The sequence below is a fragment of the Lycium ferocissimum genome, chromosome 6 (assembly GCF_029784015.1).
Source record: "Lycium ferocissimum isolate CSIRO_LF1 chromosome 6, AGI_CSIRO_Lferr_CH_V1, whole genome shotgun sequence".
In the NCBI taxonomy this organism is placed as follows: Eukaryota; Viridiplantae; Streptophyta; class Magnoliopsida; order Solanales; family Solanaceae; genus Lycium; species Lycium ferocissimum.
The window spans coordinates 20525153-20540578 of record NC_081347.1 but is presented as its reverse complement, the minus strand read 5'-3'; the positions used below and the strand labels follow the sequence as shown (position 1 = coordinate 20540578).

Sequence of the window (15426 nt, the reverse complement as noted above, 5' to 3'; positions counted from 1 at the left end):
CAAGTTTTTCCTTTACCATCATGAAAGCATTTTGAAGTCAACTTATTTTTTCTAGCCAGAATCAGTTTTAAATGGAAACAATTAATCATTTTTATTCCTTGTTATGGCTTAAGTTCCAACAAATATTTACCAGTTTTTATCAAAGATGGAAAGTTCAAAATTTGCTACTGACTAGTTTTAAAAAAAAAAAACATTTATATTGACCCGAATTCGTACTTAGGCGAAGATCCCATTTTATTTGCTAATTTAACTTTATCATGCCCTCAAAAACCAACTTCCAAGTTTAAACATTAGGCAAAACTCCCATTTTTCTTTATGCTAAGTTAACCGTGTTCAAAAAAATGGTTTTTTAGGTCGACTTTCCTAAAATACTAAGCATTTTCCTAAGTTCTAACATATATAAGGGTTTCAATATTTCACATAGTTTGTTTACATATACAACACATATACATAGATAACATATACACATAAATGAAAAGGAAGAAAATTAAGCTGGTGGGCCTACCAAACCCGCCCGCCTCCATTTTCACCCATGGATGGGCCTTCATCATAGTTTCTTCCCTTTCTATCTCTCAGACTCGATCAAATAAAAGTGTTGGGCCTCTAGCCCAATGAAGTCATGTGCACTAGTAGACCAAATGGCCCAGTGAAATCCCATGAAACGCAGAGGGCATAAAAGGAGAGAACAAGTTAGCAGGGTATCCATTCCTAAATGCTTTCAATAAAATTTAAACTAAGTGCAAAAGGAAGTATTTATATGTGCATATTCATTTCTCTATGCAACAATTCATATCCAGCTTTGGGTAAACTAAAGTAAACAAGGAACTGAAGGTAAACAAGCAAATATCTCTTAGCACAAGTAAGCCCATGTAACAAAAGTTTTTCAGAAGGGCATAACCGGCCCAAAATAACTTTGTATAAGAAAACAGATTGTTCAGAGGGGATATATGAAGTATACTTCTCATAGAAGTGTATACATAGCATGTATATCCCATATATTTACTTGTTTTTAGACACTATAAACAACACAGAAAACATATAGCTAGCATAACAAATCCCAAAGTCTCAACTTCAAAAAATATGGTAATATTTTCAGTAACCACAACCACTCATGACTCATTTGTGCCCATATAGACTCAAAAATTTTATAGGAAAGGGAAGAAACAGATTGTTCTTTTAATCTCTGAACCATTTCATATTATTATCCGAACTTTAAATGCTCATGCTAGAATTATACAGTCTTGACAAGTTAAATTAAACCTATAAAGTGATAGTAGTTTAGTAGAAACAAGCCATTAAACCATACCTTTCTTGACATACACTTAAGGCTTTCTAGATATTTGAACACAAAAACACCATGGATCAAAGACACAGTTTTAGTCAATTTGAAAGAAAAAAAAAAAGAACTAAGGTGTCCCATAAGGTTTATTCTCATATAAGGGAACCCTAGAAACTTAGAAGGAGGATGACAAACTGAGTTTGGCTAGAAATTCTAAGCTTGTCCACTCTCTTCTAAGTGCTAGGTAAGTCACACTTATACTTTGAATAAATCCTTAAATGACACCTTAATTGTCACCCTCCAACATCACAGAACCAATAGATAATGCCACAACACAAATTCAAACTTCATGGTTCACAGAAAATAACACATGAGGCTAACTTCATATAACAAACTGATCCCTATCAACATTTTAACCTATTCCCAATTTTAATCTTGTTACAATTCCTAGGTCTTACCCTCTTAACCTATATCAGACTCCAAATGTGCACAAGCCAACTGTCAACAGAGAGTTTTTCCCAGCAAAAAATAAAGCTCAATTCAGACCAGAGGCACAGAACCTTAATGAACCATATTTGAACATCAAATAAAACTTTAAGACTTATAAAAAACACTGATTTTAATTTTAGACCATTTTTAGTCCTATAAGCTGTGTCATGAATAGTCTAGGTGCTTATTATGACTTACGTATTAGACAGGAATCAAAGCAACATCAAAACAGAACTAGGTTAAACTGGACTGATATTTTTCTACCATTTTTATTTATGTGTATCATATATATCACAATATTCCAGCTTATATTCCAGTGACACAAGCCTTTGAAAGCAAAAATACAAATTTCAAAACATTGACTGCTTAGACTTGTAATGAGCAAGCAGACTATTAACCTATCATAAAGACCAAGACTCAACTAGTCATATGGATTTAAAAGAGACAAATACAAACTAAATAATCCAAACCAATTTTTTTTCTTCATATTATAGATCAACTCAAACCCCAAATGAACAAACTGTGATCCTCTAGGCCAACAGAGGTTAAACAAGCTGAAGCAAATAGGTATTCAGTCATATTGTGTTTTATACAAGTTATTTTGAACCAACAAAAGTGTTATGTCCCGTATTTTTGAACGTCGGATTATTTGTAAGCTGAGGTGGGGCCCACACATTAAGATTTTTTTTTGGAACATGTGACAAGTTATATGAATCACATATGTAAAGTTAAACACAACTCATGAAGGACCCTTGGGCCAAATCAAAGTGGAAGCCCTCCAAACGAATATTTTTAAGAAAACGTTTTCGGGTGACCTGACTTTGAGGGGCACAAACGGTATTATAAGTTTGGAATTTGGGAAAATACCAAGAGATAGAAGTTGTAGATAATTGAATTATCTTTCCAACCATAGGTCGTGGGTTCCCAGGTGACGTCGGTACAAGGAGATATGAACGTTTTAAGGTCGAAAGGTCAGTGGGCTAGGCCAACTCGGGGCCAACCGGGTTGGGCCCAAAAAAAAAATAAGAGAAAAATGAGGCCCAAGTGAGGAGGTGGCTGGCCATGGTCCTTAATAAAGGACCCAAGTCCATTTAAATTAGTCATGTGATAAATGTATAAAAGACCATTTAGTCAATATTTATCACTTAGAAGCTTCAAGACAAATTGACAAGGAGAAAAACAAAAGAAACAAGAACAAAGGAGAAGGCCATTCGGCCATAACTCCAAATTTTTGCTCCTTTGAAATCTTCTCCCAAAAATTATTTTCTTGTGGTATTCCTACTAATTCAAAGGTCCTCTACAACTTGGTGTAATTATTTTGGAAGGAAGGGCACTTGTTTCACCAATTTAGCACCTTGGACAAGTGAAGAAGATAGGAGGAAAAGGTAAGAATTAATTCCTTTTTCTTATGTTATGAAGGTTTGTTTATGTTGTAGTATGTAGAAATGAGTAGAATTTATGGAAATATGGAAGTTTGCAAAGTGGGTGTGTATGTAGGTATATGGCCGTGAATATGTATTGATGCATAGGCAGTATGAGTTGAATTTTATGTAGTATTCTAGTTGTGTTGTTGAAACTTTGTGATGGAAATGGAAGAAAATGGTTTATGATGGCATGAAAAATGGTTGAAAATGATTATAGGAACTTATGTGATTTCAATGTAGTTTCTATGTAATTATGGAAGTGGAGTTCTAAACGAGAATTATTATGTTAGTTGGTGAATTTGGAGGGATGCAAGTCCATATTGGCATGAAAGATTGGTTGGTAAGTTGTTATAGGGAATTTTGTGATTTTATGGAAGATTTATGTAATGATGAAAATGAAATTGTTAAGGTGTGAATTATGATTATTGTTAATGAAGTTGGAGGATAAAAATGTGTTATGGATATTTATGTCGAAGATTAGAGATTTCGGATGAATTATGGTTTTGGTGGAATTTTTGTATGTTTTGTAAATATTTTGTAGAATGATATGAAATGCTTCCGAATTGTATTTGAATGATCTTTAATTAAAATATAAACATGGAAATATTGATATTGATTTGAAGGTGCAAAGTTGGATTGGAAGTTGTTGGACTATTCGGGAAAAGAAGACAATTTATCTTAGAATGCGTTTCAAATCGAATGTTGATGTTATTGGTATTGTTGTTGGTATGGTTGTTGATATTTGAGCCGAGTTAAATCTCGGGGATGTTGTACATATAGGGGAGATGCTGCCCAAATTTTTGTAGACAAGTATTGATTAAGATTGAATTCTTAAGGCCTTACGATTAATATTTGGTAAATGTGACCAATTGTAGATTTTGGACGAAACGGGATTTGAATGTGGAGAAGCGTAAGGAGCGAATAAGGTATGTAAAGCTTCACCTTTTGTTCTCTTGGCATGTCTTAGGCATAATAGGTTTGGATATGAGCCTCGGGGCGACTCTACTCTTAGGAATCCGAGCTTAGATTTGACCCTTTTTCATTCAATAGAATTGAATTAGATACTTTATGTTTTGTTGGAAAAATAGCTTAAACATTTATAACTCTCACAAATGGAACCGAATTACCTTGAGATTTTCATAGGTGGCTCCATAAAGCCTAATGTTTGTAATTTTACGTACGCCACCTCGACTTGACCGAAGTGGGCCCCTATTTCCGAGATCTTTCTACGTTGACCTAATTGGCTTATTTTGAGTGATATGTAAGAACGACTTTTGACTAAGGTTCCGATTAATAAAAAGTGATCATTTTGACTACTCCATTGAGTTCCATGATATATTTTGCCATGTACAAACGATCCCAAAGGTTTTGTCTTTGACGTCATTCGTCGCAACTCCGAAAGGTATGACCTATGGCTATTGTCGACTTCCTTTAAATGATCTATCGTCCGGATTGTTCTTTCGAGTCTTAGAAAACATTGTATATTTTATGTTGCATGTGGCTTCTCACTACTACTGCTCGTGCGAGCGTTATTACATCTTTCCCGCGTCCGGGCCGGGGCATGTATTCGTGCAATTCCACTGCATTATTCACCGCGTCCCTCACTAGAGGGCCGGGGCATGTTATATATATATATACATATGATGATGATGATGTGATGACGGGGAGGTGGCCAGGATGGCATATGATGATTCCCTTCACCGCGTCCCTCACTAGAGGGCCGGGGCATGTTGCATGTGCATAAATATGATGATTTTACTTACCGCGTCCCTCATTAGAGGGCCGGGGCATGTTGTGTACGCATATGTTCATGATGATTTCTTTATTTATGTTACTCAGTCCATTAGTGCTTTTGAAACGCATGATTTACATTCGAGGTAAGCTTATGAGATCCGATTCGTACTACCATTCGTCCTCTTTATTTCCGTATGGTTCGAAGAATGTATCTCTTGCTTTACATACTCGGTACATATTCCGTATCTTGACCCCCTTTCTTCGGGGGCTGCGTTTCATGCCGCGCGGTACACCCAAATGAGTTGAAGACATTAGCGTAAGATGTTCCGGCGGGATTGGCGAGCTCCGGTTGCTCGGGTCTTTGCCAAGTCAAAGTATTAGGTTATAGTATCATGTTCGTGTTAGAGACTTTGCAGACAGTGTTGTGGGTATAGGATGTCGGTTATGTAAGTGGCTATGTAAGCCGATGAATTATCATGCATTGTATTATAAGTGTTATATGTCTTTATGTGTTACAAGTTTTCATTGATTCGGGAAAGGAAAAAAATGTATACTATCTTCCGAAAAATTTTCATTATGTAATTGTGTCATGACTTGATAGTAAGCGTGATCATGAGTACTATGTGAGTCAGCGGGTTCGCTCGGCTCTAAATAAGGGTCGGGTGCCCATCATACCCTAACGGAAATTAGGGTGTGACAAAAAGACATCAAGAAGGGATTACATAGGAATCCTAGATCTCTAATCTCATTTTAAGTTGATATAGAACATGATTATTGTAAACTAACATCTAACTTATCTTGGATAACTAGATACTACTTATAAATAGGCTAAGCTAAGATGAGTTAGGGACAAAATAGCCTTAAATAATATTAACTGTGAGAACCACCTATACAAACCAAACACAGTTTTGTACTTAACACTACTATACTAAGCTACACAAAGACAACTGAATTGAAATAGGTTAGAGACAATCCTATATCAATATCATGTTAAGCTAAAATATAAAAGAAAACACATTAAGCATGATCTTACACTAAACCATTATACTAAATTAATCAAAGCAACTGACGGAAAAAAATAACTAGACTAATCAGACGCTAACTATAATGTCTAAAATAAGCAGAAAAAACAAATAGAATTAAAAAAATAATAGTTAACACAAGAGATAAGCAAATATAAAAGACTAACCAAATAAATAATAAAGAAAAAGGGTAAAAATGTTACCTTTCTCGTGTGCAGCCTAAATCGAGTATTGGATTTGAAGATTCTTCAAATTCCTTCACCCACAACTTAGCCGCACAAACAAAAGAGAAAATATTTAAGAAAATTTTAACTTAACTCAGGAAAATAAAAGTTTAAAAGCAAATATGCCAAAAAAAAAAAAAAAAAAAAAAAAAAAAAAAAAAAAAAAAAAAACTTAAGTGCTCCTAGTTTTTATGTCAATATCTGATATTCGGTCCCTTCAAAAATGGAAATTTATGGATTCTATTTATAGAACCCCAAATCTGAGAAACCCTAATCTCTAAACGATGAGGGACTTCTCAAAATCTGAGAAATTCTCGTCTATATCAACATGCAACTGCTAGGATTCAAGGTAATCGATATATGAAGGGTCAGATTTATCCTTTTATCAATCAATCCAAGTGAACTTTGATGAGCCAATGAGAGATTAAGATTCAAATGGGTAGAGACAAATCCATTAACCCGTAAAACTAAAAGAAATTAAAAAGTAAGCGCGAAAAGAGATTTTACCATTTCCATGGTGGTTTCACGGTAGGGGAGAGGAGAGAAGATGAAGGCATTTAATGCCTTTGCCTCAAATGGTTGAACACAACCTGGCAAAAAGGTTCTTCACCTGAAAACTTACTACTTTCATCGATGATGACAATGAAGAGAGAGAGAGAGAGAGAGAGAGAGGGTAACATGGTGGCGGCAAACCCTAGCTGAAGAAGCAAAAGTAACAAAAAGGCCTGTTTGGGCGTTGAGGCGAGGGTTTTACATCAAATGGGATTGGGCCCGGTCTGGCCCTTGTTGGGCTAAACTCGGTCCATAAAAAAAAATGAGGCTAAAATATGTATATATATACATGTGGTATTCTAAACGTATATCCTTTGTATATGTATGTATATCGGGAAAATTTGCCAATTAATAAATGGCCAAAAAATTAAAAGGGGTAATTACTAAAGTATTTCAATTATAACCAAATTAAAAACTAATTAATCAATTAATTAAAAGCACGGATAATTTTATAATATAGACTGAGTTTGCAAACATGGCCTTAATTGAACCAAATCATGAGATTGATTATTTCAATTATGGCCTCAATTTGACTAATCAATAGATTATTTCAATTGTAGCCGTAATTAAACACTTAATAAGCAGATTCACAAATAAAACCATAATTAATTATTTAAATCAATTATAATTAAATTGAAAATTGTCAATATGATTTGATTATGCAGAAATTAAAGTTGAGGGGAAAAACTGATTATTTATTTTAATTAATCAATTTCCTTGAATTAAATGGAGTAACATACTTGCTAATTTGGGCAATTAATTAAACAAGATAATTGCTATAAATTACCTTTAATTTCAGCAAATACTATTATTGTTACAATAATATGTAAATTAATTTCCAAATGAATTTATAATATTTATAGAAATTATTTTACCAAATGAGAATGGTAAAATATTATTTAAATAATCATTTTGACTTCTAAAAATAGATATTTCACTCCGTTTAATATCCAAGGACTCTGGGTAATTAAATAATTATTGGAGGTCAAAAATTAGGTGTCAACAACTGCCCTTTCGGTGTTTGGGAATGGCTTTGCCATCCCTGAACAGTGATTTTTGACTGACCCATCTCCATATTACCTCTCGTCTTTATGCAGTTTTCTAATGCATGGTCAGACCCTGGTCTCTGAGTTTCCTACATATCTTAGGTTTCATGAGAATTCAGGCCGCTTGTAGTTCGACTAGATTATGACTTCTGAATGCCAATTTAAAGAGGTCTCGGATTCCCTGATTATAAAGCTGGGAAGTCCGGTGTGATTGGTCAGAGTATGACTGACTCTCTAATATTGAGTCCTCCTACATATCCCTGTTCTTAGGAATCAAGTCACTTGTAGTTCGACTTAATCGGAGGAAAAGGATATCCCTTATGCGAGAGCACCTGTGTGTATGTGCCGGTGTGTGTCTGACCGGTTGCCGAATAATAAAAACAAACAAAGCACATAAGCAAATAAGCATTCTTGTGTGGCTGAGTGGGGAGGAGCGATCTTCCAAGTCCTGGCCGGAGAGCTTGACTCTCATGGGCACCCTATCTCGACCGGCTGCGTAAGAAAAAGTTCCACAATTGCGCTGCATCTATCTAGACCTGATTTGATTAGCCTGCTCAGTCTAGCCGCTATAAATATGCTTCCACCTGCTGAGTAACATTGGTTGGTTTTGATGACTAACACTGCGGCCATCCGACCGAATTTATATCGTCTTGATCTTTGGAGCGAATGCTGTATTCATCCGACCGGTTTTACATTGCTTTACCTCTTGGAGCGAATGTTGCGGTCACCTGAACGGTCTTACATCGTATTACCTCTTGGAGCGAACATTGTGGTCACCTGACCGGATTTACATCGCTTTACCTTATTGATTGTACCCTGTAGCTTGAATGAATGGCCCACTCGCCAACATAGGTTCATAACGACAACAATGGCCTTTATGGCTGTGTTTGTACGAATGGCCTTCATGGCTGTGTTTGTATGAATGGCCTTCTCGGCATATCGTATGAAATGGCCCTAGCGGTAATGTTTATATGAATGGCCCTCTCGGCATGTTTTATGAAATGTCCCTCTCGGCATGTTTGTATGAAATAGCCCTCTGGGCATGTTTGTATAAAATGGCCTCTCGGCATGTTTCTATGAATATGGCGCTCTTGGCATGTTCCTATGAATATGGCACTCTCGGAAAAATCAGAAAAATATGAATGGCCCTCACGGCAAATGTTTGTATAAATGGCCCTCACGGCATAAGAAAAGGAGATATGCAATGGCCCTCACGGCAAATAAAAAAAAGTGATGGCCCTTATGACAACAGAAAAGGAAAAATGCAATGGCCCTCACGGAAAATAAGAAAGAGTGATGGCCCTCACTTCAATCACGACCCCGTATCGCGACTAGTTGTGTTGTCATCCAAGGTTAACTTGAAACAACATACAAATAACTTATAGTGTGGAAAAGTGAAAGATCGCCCCAAAGTCATCACATATATAATTCATCCAAGTGGACTATGCCCCACACATGGCTTGGATCAACCAAAATTAGCCAAGCCATGGGTGGCACCCCACCTAAGCCACACGGCCAACTTGGCTTGATTCATGAAATATTTATTTTCACTTCTAGCCCCTAATTTCCTTAATATTCCATACCAATAAAATTATAAGCAACTTGTGCCTTAAAACAAAATCGGAGGTTAGAAGTCTCTACCTCGTATCCCGAAATAGTCTTGTCCTTAACTTTTCACGGTTAGCTCGGAATGTCCCAGTATACTAAATACGGGATATAACATCCTCCCCCCCCCCTTTAAAACATTCGTCCTCGAATGTTAAACTAGTCCTACAGGGTCTTATAAGCATTTCGGGGGGAGTCTCTTTCATAGCTATCACGTACAGTTCATTCATCAACCAACATAACCAATTAAGGAGTTTAAATTACCTGTAGGTATAGGAAATAAATAGGGACGCTTATTCTTCATCTCTTCTTCGGCTTCCCAGGTCATATCCTCCCTGTCATTATTCCGCCACAATACCTTAACGGAAGCTACGCCTTTAGTACGCAACCTTCTCACCTGACGATCCAGTATGGCTATAGGCTGCTCCTCGTAAGATAAATTCTCTGTCACCTAGATATCATCTATGGGAAATACCCTGGAAGGATCACCTACATATTTGCGAAATAATCGATCGTGGGGGCGGATGGATGCCTTCAAATCGGCTCGGTAGGTCTAACTCGTAGCAAAGCCGACCTACTCACGGGCAATACGATAAGGTCCAACATACCTCGGACTGAGCTTCCCCCTCATGTGGGAACCTCATAACACCCTTCAAGGGTGACACTTTCAAGGATACCCAATCGGCAGGCACCCGGAACTCTAAATGTCTACGTCGATTATACGCATATGATTTACCGCCGACTACGAGTCGCTAATAATCGTTCCCGAATGAGTTTCACTTTACTAACGGCTTGCTGAATCATACCTGGGCCAATTAACTTAGTTTCGCCAATATCGAACCAGTCAATCGGTGACCTGCACTTCCTGCCATACAGAGCCTCATACGGTGCCATCTGGACGCTAGAATGGTAGCTATTATTATAGGCAAACTCGATGAATGGCAAATAATCGTCCGGCTTACATTTCGAAATCAATAACACGGCTCGCAGTATATCTTCTAGCGTCTGAATGGTACGCTCGGCCTGTCTGTCAGACTGGGTGGAATGTTGTGCTAAGGCTCACCTGGGTCCCCAATCCTTTCCTGAAATGACCTCCAAAGGTTAGGCCGTAATGCTTCGGGCACCTCTGTCGGATATAATAGATGTGAGAGCGTTGTGAAGTCTCTCTATATAATTGCGCATAGCCTTTAACTGGATAAATGGTCTTGAATATGCTCTTGTACTGACTCCTTGCGGTTCGATGGTCAGCGTCATTAGTCCCTTACATCCTTGTCACCATTTACCTTTACATTCCGAGTGCTCACCCAACATGATTTTGTCACTAGTGAGTATAATGGTTATGTCCTTAAACTATTCCTCTAGTTCCTTCCCAGACTACTTCCATCGATCCAAAGTATGTATATGCGTAATGGTTCTCGCACCCTTCGTCATCCTTCACAGCATGTGCCTACACTTATGGCAACTCTATAATTCGAGTTCAAACTAAACTTCGGGGCTCTTTTCTGGCTTTCCTTTAGCTTTTCGCCACTGCTGTTTCTTTAACCTTTATCCCTCAAATCTTACAATACAACCCAAAAGCATAGGGCTACGGAAATTCTTACTCCTTTACGATTTTCTCATAACACAAGTATACGTGTCTTCGATTTCCTTGTATTGGCGATCGTATCGAACTCTGGCTCTAAGCTAATAAATTTCCCCTTCTGGAGCATGAGAACGTCATAATCCCTTTCAAGTCCAATATGTTCTCCCCCCCCCCGATTAAGGAGGTCCTAATACGCCAATAGTTTTTAGATATCCATCATATCACTTATCTTTCGAGAGTTAGAAATCTCTTAGCATCGTTGCACGGCCTAATCATTCTTTCCTTTACTTCTCATTCCTCGTCGTGGTCACTATCCTTTCGTCCCACTTGTCGTAGTCTGTTCTCCAACCCCACACATTCCTCTTTTATTCCATACTACCACACTCTATCCCTCTCACACGCCTACCCTCAATTTTTTATCCAAATAGTATCGTGCTTTGCCCGTCGTCTCTCTTGGAGGCTTTACTCCCTCATGTTCCTTACCCTTTCGCTTTTTTCGATATTTTGGTCACCTTACCTTCCACCTACTCACTTTCATTCTTTTCCAAATATCATTGTATTAGAACTTTTCGAGCTTAACCTGTAGTGAAAACAGCATCAGCTTGCCTTATAACATAGGTCGTGACAAAAGTGGTATCAGAGCTGGGCACCCGTACATACCCATTAACCAGAAACAGCATACAAATAACTTATACATACAGAAAAGTGAAATGTCGCCCCAAAGCTGTCACATATATAATTCATCCAAGTGTACCATGCCCCACACATGGCTTGGATCAATTAAAATTAGCCAAGCCATGGGTAGGAACCCACCATACTACTAACTTGGCTTGATTCATGAAATATTTATTTTCACTTCTAGCCCCTACTTTCCTTAATATTCCATACCAATAAAATTATAAGCAACTTGTGCCTTAAAACAAAATCGGAGGTTAGAAGTCTCTACCTCGTATCCCGAAATAGTCTTGTCCTTAACTTTTCACGGTTAGCTCGGAATGTCCCAGTGTACTAAATACGGGATATAACACTCACGGCAACTTAAAAGAAAATATGCAATGGCCCTCACGGCAAATAAAAAAGAGTGATGGCCCTCACGGCAACAGAAAAGGAAATATGCAATGGCCCTCATGGCAAATAAGAAAAGGTAATGGCCCTCATGGCAATAGAAAAGTAGATATGCAATGGCCCTCACGGCAAATAAGAAAAAGTGATGGCCCTCACGGCAACAGAATAGTAGATATGTAATGGCCCTCACGGCAACAGAAAAGTAGATATACAATGGCTCCCACGGCAAATAAGAAAACGTGATGGCCCTCACGGCAACAGAAAAGTAGATATGCAATGGCCCTCACGGCAACAGAAAAGGAAATATGCAATGGCCCTCACGGCAAATAAGAAAAAGTGATGGCCCTTACGGCAACAGAAAAGAAAATATGCAATGGCGCTCACGGCAAATAAGAAAAAGTGATGGCCCTTACGGCAACAGAAAAGTAGATATGCTATGGCCCTCACGACAAATAAAAAAAAAAGTGATGGCCCTCACGGCAACAAAAAAGTAGATATGCAATGGCCCTCACGGTAAATAAGAAAACGTGATAGCCGTCTCGGCGATAGAAGACTAAATATGGAATGGCCCTTACGGCAAATAAGAAAACGTGATGGGGATGACAGATATGGCCCCTTCGGCTAAATCGTCTTTCTTTTGTCCTTTATGTCGGCTATGACCCTCATGGTCAGATATGTCGTGCTACTTTACAACGACCCCATCAGTTAAAGATTTTTCCATTTACGGCCTTTTGGCCTTATGAGCCCTTATGGCTAGGTGTTTGCCTTCTTGGTATTTTCCTCCTTTTATATCCCTCGTGGCTATTGTTTGCCCTTGTGGCATTTAAATCATTTATAGCTTTTGTGGCTAGGTATTTATGTCTTGTAACCTGATTTCCGCAACGGTTCTGGCCTTCTTTCGGTGAACCATTTCCTGCACATGAAACAAAGTTAGAAAAGGGGTCGTCCTCCTAATGTGTTGGAAACTTGCATTAGAAATAGGTTAGTTTTTCCCTATGTAAAGTTAATTCATGTCACCGGTGATTTGCATCTTCGGCTTTCTGGATTTGGAACCCCTTTGGCTCCGGTATTTGAAAGATGAATTTTTATTTTCCATATGCAAAATCATTTTTTTATAAGAAAATAAATGCATTGTTTTGAAACATATAAAGATTAATTGCCATGACATATTCTTTTGAATGAGGGGAATCCCTTACTTTGGTAACCGGGACTCTTTGCTTCCCTGTGCGGAATTTTTGAGACCTCTCAAAAATTCTACCTCAGTTAAAAAAATCTTAATCGATGAACTCTCGTGCCAAAAATTCAATGCTCCAGTTTACGGCATTGAATAGGTGAGAAATTTTGAGATCTCCTCAAAATTTCTCACCTGGTTTGAAATTTTGGGTTAGCTGACTCTTTGTAGTGGATTGATGGCACGAATTTTTGAGATCTTCTCAAAAATTCTGCCCCTGTTGGGCATGTGGCAATCCTTGCATCCTTCGTGAAGTCCTATCTCTGAGGCTTTCTAGGGGTTCCTTGAGTTTTTCTTTTGGTGCGACTAAGCTCAAAGAGTGCTTACGTATCCTATCGCAACAGGAATCAGGTCAAATGTAGTTCGAAATAAAAGTAAATGAGTTTTTGGCTTTCACTAATAATGCGATCGGGTCCCAAATGGAGTGCCTACATATCCCACTGAAAAACTTGTCTTCATGCATAGTAGCGCTTGATTGTGTCTAAGTTGATTGGCTTTGGCCACTCTTGTCTGTCCATTTCTGCCAGTACTACTACTCCTCTAGAAAAGACTTTACGGACCACATAAGGACCTTGCCAATTGGGAGTGAATTTTCGTTTGTATTCATCTTGATGCAGGAAAATTCTTTTAAACACCATCTGCCTAATTTGGAAAATTCAAGTCCTAACTCGTTTGTTGAAGGCTCTTGCCATTCTTTGTCGGTATAGTTGACCGTGGCATAGGCAACCATCCTTTTCTCGTCAATTAAAGTCAATTGCTCAAATCGAGCTTGAACCCATTCATCATTGTCCAATTTTGCTTCTAGGATGATCCTTAAGGAAGGTATCTCAACCTCAGCAAGTATAACAGCTTCAGTACCATAGACCAGCAGGTATGTAGTTGCTCCTGTTGAAGTTTTGGCCGTAGTACAGTATCCTAGTAAAGCATAAGGAAATTGCTCGTGCCAACCTTTGTAATTGTCTGTCATTTTCTTCAATATCCTCTTGATATTCTTGTTGGCTGCTTCTATGGCTCTGTTCATTTGTGGCCGGTAGGCTGTCGAGTTTCGATGAGTGATCTTGAATTGCTCCCAGATATCCTTCATCAGATGGCTATTCAAATTGGCCCCATTGTCAGTTATGATGAATTCGTGTATGCCGAATCGGCATATGATATTGTTTCGCACGAAATCGGCTACCACTTTCTTTGTTATTGACTTCTGTGATGTTGCTTCCGCTTATTTGGTGAAGTAGTCGATGGCGACTAAAATGAATCGATGTCCGTTTGAGGCTGCATGTTCGATTGGTCTAATGACGTCCATGCCCCGAGCAACGAAAGGCCATGGTGAGCTCATAGCATTAAGCTCACTCGGTGAAACCTTGATTAGATCACCGTGGATTTGGCATTGATGCCACCTTTGCACATATTTGCAGTAATCATTTTCTATGGTCATCTAATAGTATCCAGCTCGGAGAATCTTCTTGGCCATTACAAATTCATTCATATGGGGTCCACATGTCCCAGCATGTACTTCTTCTAGATGTTTGGTGGCTTCGCCGGCATCTACACATCTAAGCAGACCCAAGTCTGGCGTTTGTTTTGTACAGCACTTCTTTGTTCAGGAAGAAATCATTTGTTATTCTTCTGATGGTCTTCTTTTGTCCACTCTTGACTCCTTCGGGGTATTCCCATTTCTCTAAGTATATTTTGATGTCACTGTACCACGGCTTGCCATCCGGCTCTGCTTCTACGTGGAAACAATGGGCATGCTCTTCTTTCAAGCTTATCCTCAGTGGGTCGATGTGACTGCTTTCAAGATTTTGGATCATTGACGCTATTGCATTGGCAAACTCATTCTCAACTCTTGGAATATGTTGGAACTCAATCTTTCTGAATTTCTTGCACGGTCTTTGTGCCAAGTTCGCATATGGCAAGATCTTTTCATTTTTGGTGGCCCGTTCGCCTTGTACTTGATGAATTAGTAGGTCAAAATCTCCAATGACCATCAATTCATTGATGTCCATATCCAATGCCATCCTGAGACCTAGAATGCACGCCTCGTATTCAACTATGTTATTGGTACAACGGAACTTGAGCTTCACGACCATTGGGTAATGTTGCCCATTTTCTAATATTAAAACCCCCCGTTTGGGGAAAAAAGTGCCGGGTTCGGTCTTCATCCATGGTTTTGCGT

At 38.4% G+C, this 15426-nt stretch overlaps 2 protein-coding genes and 1 long non-coding RNA gene across 3 annotated transcripts; all 3 read right to left on the bottom strand.

Moving 5' to 3' along the window:
- Nucleotides 1-336: 336 nt before the first annotated feature.
- Nucleotides 337-6899, bottom strand: LOC132059486 (uncharacterized). The gene is made up of 3 exons (XR_009415590.1): nt 6680-6899; nt 6152-6216; nt 337-603 (listed from the first exon to the last, which is right to left on the bottom strand). It is a non-coding gene; the product is annotated as an uncharacterized LOC132059486 (long non-coding RNA).
- A 6556-nt stretch (nt 6900-13455) lies between these two features.
- LOC132061197 (uncharacterized) lies at nt 13456-14274 on the bottom strand. The gene is made up of 2 exons (XM_059454052.1): nt 13889-14274; nt 13456-13585 (listed from the first exon to the last, which is right to left on the bottom strand). The coding sequence occupies exons 1-2, from the start codon at nt 14272-14274 to the stop codon at nt 13456-13458; spliced, it is 516 nt and encodes a 171-aa protein (XP_059310035.1).
- A 529-nt stretch (nt 14275-14803) lies between these two features.
- LOC132061196 (uncharacterized) lies at nt 14804-15340 on the bottom strand. The gene has a single exon (XM_059454051.1). The coding sequence runs from the start codon at nt 15338-15340 to the stop codon at nt 14804-14806; it is 537 nt and encodes a 178-aa protein (XP_059310034.1).
- Nucleotides 15341-15426: the final 86 nt, after the last annotated feature.

Bases quoted from the DNA above. Each gene is read 5' to 3' on its own strand.
- LOC132061197 (XM_059454052.1), bottom strand. From the start codon at position 14,274: ATGAACAGAGCCATAGAAGCAGCCAACAAGAATATCAAGAGGATATTG. The intron at 13,586-13,888 runs GTGTTTAAAAGA...CTGTTGCGATAG, and splicing joins TTTTCCAAATTAGGCAGATG to GATACGTAAGCACTCTTTGA.
- LOC132061196 (XM_059454051.1), bottom strand. From the start codon at position 15,340: ATGGTCGTGAAGCTCAAGTTCCGTTGTACCAATAACATAGTTGAATAC.